The sequence below is a fragment of the Aplysia californica genome, unplaced genomic scaffold (assembly GCF_000002075.1).
Source record: "Aplysia californica isolate F4 #8 unplaced genomic scaffold, AplCal3.0 scaffold00828, whole genome shotgun sequence".
Lineage (NCBI taxonomy): Eukaryota > Metazoa > Mollusca > Gastropoda > Aplysiida > Aplysiidae > Aplysia > Aplysia californica.
Window position 1 is genome coordinate 6,299 of NW_004798098.1, and position 2,523 is coordinate 8,821.

General features: G+C 41.2%; 1 protein-coding gene across 1 annotated transcript in view; it reads left to right on the top strand.

The window, feature by feature from the left end:
* Positions 1 to 487: 487 nt before the first annotated feature.
* Positions 488 to 2,523, top strand: part of LOC101863140 (angiotensin-converting enzyme) — a gene marked incomplete at its 5' end in the record, with an annotated part of 17,242 nt that continues 15,206 nt past the window's right edge. The window contains 1 exon segment of the mRNA XM_013088901.2: positions 488 to 575. Within this exon segment, the coding sequence (XP_012944355.1) occupies positions 488 to 575 (88 nt within the window).

Below are 2,523 nucleotides of genomic sequence, written 5' to 3' on the forward strand. Positions count from 1 at the left end.
TGATGATGATGATGATGATGATGATGATGATGATGATGATGATGAAAAGGAAGAGAATGAGGAATGGGGAGGAGGAAAATAAAGCGGGAAAGGAGAGAATGGGGGAGGGAGAGGAGGAAAACGAGGAGGGATGGGGATAAGGAAAACAGTAAGGGAAAGGAATGGGAATGGGGATGGGTAAAAGGAGAACGGGGATGGGGAGGGGTGAGAAGGGGGATAAGAAGGAAGAGGAGGAGATGAAGAATCAGAGGTTTGAAAGACTCTTTTGAGTGTAAGTTTTAATGTTCTATGTAACCTTTGTCTCCATTCTGTTATGTTTCAATAGAAGAGAAAAGGCACGGTGTGCGTTAATGAAAGGGATTGGGTGGGTGGGGGTTTGGTTTCAAAGAAATCTATTATCTGTTATTTGAAGTAATTGCTCACGAGTTTTTGATATGTCCGTATCAAATCAATCTTGTTTTTCCTTACCTGTTTCTGTTTCTTGCAGCTCCAGTCTATTATTTCAGACATGGGATCAATTTACTCGGCAGCAAAACCTTGTCTTTCAAACGGGGAATGTATGCTTATAGAACCAGGTACGATAAACACACTGTAAGAAATAAACCCACCCACTTCCTATTTTCGCAATATTTGTAAGCTCGTATATTACAAAGAGAGCTGTAAACATGCAGGAACACGAAATAGCGACTTTCTCACAATAATGGGAAAATGCATGTATAAACTGACGCAACAATCGTGTGATTATCTCTGATTTTATTAAGATCGTTTGTTATCCTCTCCCACCCCCCCCCCCCCTTCATCGGTCTCATCATTCTACCCTTTGTTCTTCTTTCACACAGTACCTCCATTTTCCTTCTTCTTCTTTCTCATCTCCAGTCTCAAAGAAGCAGCTCGTCAAGCGTAAAATGTTAGCCCTGTTCTCCGCATTGAGCTCTCTGTAAAACCATTTTTGCTCTCTCATTGTTTGCATGGAAGTTGGTCCTTCTCTACAATAAATCAGAATTCTAGGTCTTTACGCAAAATGTTCAGACATTGCAATCAGTGCTTTATGGGGGGACGGTTTTTCAGTTTTTTACAATATTTATGAAATAGGGGAGTAAACTATCTTTTAGCTCATGATCTTTGTTCAAGTTCAACTTCCAAAACTTTCTCTTCTATTACTACCTCTATCTTCTATTAACTCTTCTTCTTGTGGGAGGTTTTTTGTTGGGGGGGGGGGTTGGCTCCAATTCATCAGTACATGGCCATTTGATTTGAAACAAGACAGTAATAGGTCGGCTCTTGGCACAGGACGAAGGACGGAAGTGCAGTACATGAAAGTGTGCTCTGGGGGGGGTGGGTAGTTGTCTTTTATTTTGTTGTTGCTTTTTAGGGTGCGCAACTTTAAAAAAGACAATTGTGAACGATACGGGGAAGTGATTAGCAAATGTAGTACCCGGTTATGGGCAAACGAAAGAAGTAGGGGGAGAATCCAGGATGCCGGAACCTTAAAGCGAAATCGTTGCTTTAAAAGAAAACGGTGCAGTAGAGGATCTATTTCAGATTGGTAGTATCGTAGGTGAACAGCCAAGCTTGCCTACTCTAGGCTTTTGTAGTTTTTTTCTTGCCAACTATTTTTTTCCTCTCTTGCCCATTTATTTAATATTTGACGCCATCTGATTAGTAGGAAAAAGTGCGTGTGATAGTGTCCAGTAGTGTATTACGTGCATACTTAGTATGACAAGTAACTGTTACAGAAAGAGGTTCCAGGAATATAGATGTGAGTTATTGATCTGAAAATAGTGAGGATTTTAGAAATAATGGTGGTGATGAGTGATGACGTGGGATTGCGTTTAAGCAATGTTAGCGTTAGTCCTATCTTCCACTGCTCCAATGAGTCACGAGGGACGTGGGCACCCTCTATCCCATTCCCCACTGGAACCATCTTTACGGTCACCGTGAAGTTCCAAAATGATAGTCACAGTCTCTGCTAAGGTGACAGTGTTAGTGTAAGCCGACAAGTGTCGAGAGGATCTAAGTGGGAAGACAGTATAGTGGCAGGTATGTTGGGGTATTAGTGAGCGAGTTGTAGGTAGCAAGTTGGCAAACAGATTGTAAACTTTAAAAATGCAGCATTCTACTCCCTGATAATTTTACCCAACTATTTAGTTACGCCACAACATATAAACACTCTTATCAACTGTATCTTCATACACAGACAATGGGAAGTGATATACAGAGAGTAGTTAGCAGCTACTCAAAATGATTTCTGTGCCAATATAAGCCTATCCTCGCTGATGAAACCCTTCGGACGGAAATCCTAATTAAAAGATGGCGGGTCAAGCTTATTCTCTGTATCTGGACATTCCAAACTCACCCCGCAGTTGTACATGAAATCCACTTCCCCTTTGGCTACTGTTGCTCTTGCTTTTCCTGTTTACGTTTAGCATTTAGTGATAATTTTACCGCACTTGCAACTCTGTTAGGTCATATAAGTGATTAGCGGTAGTAACATGCAAAGAAAAGAAGGTTGGGGGATAATGG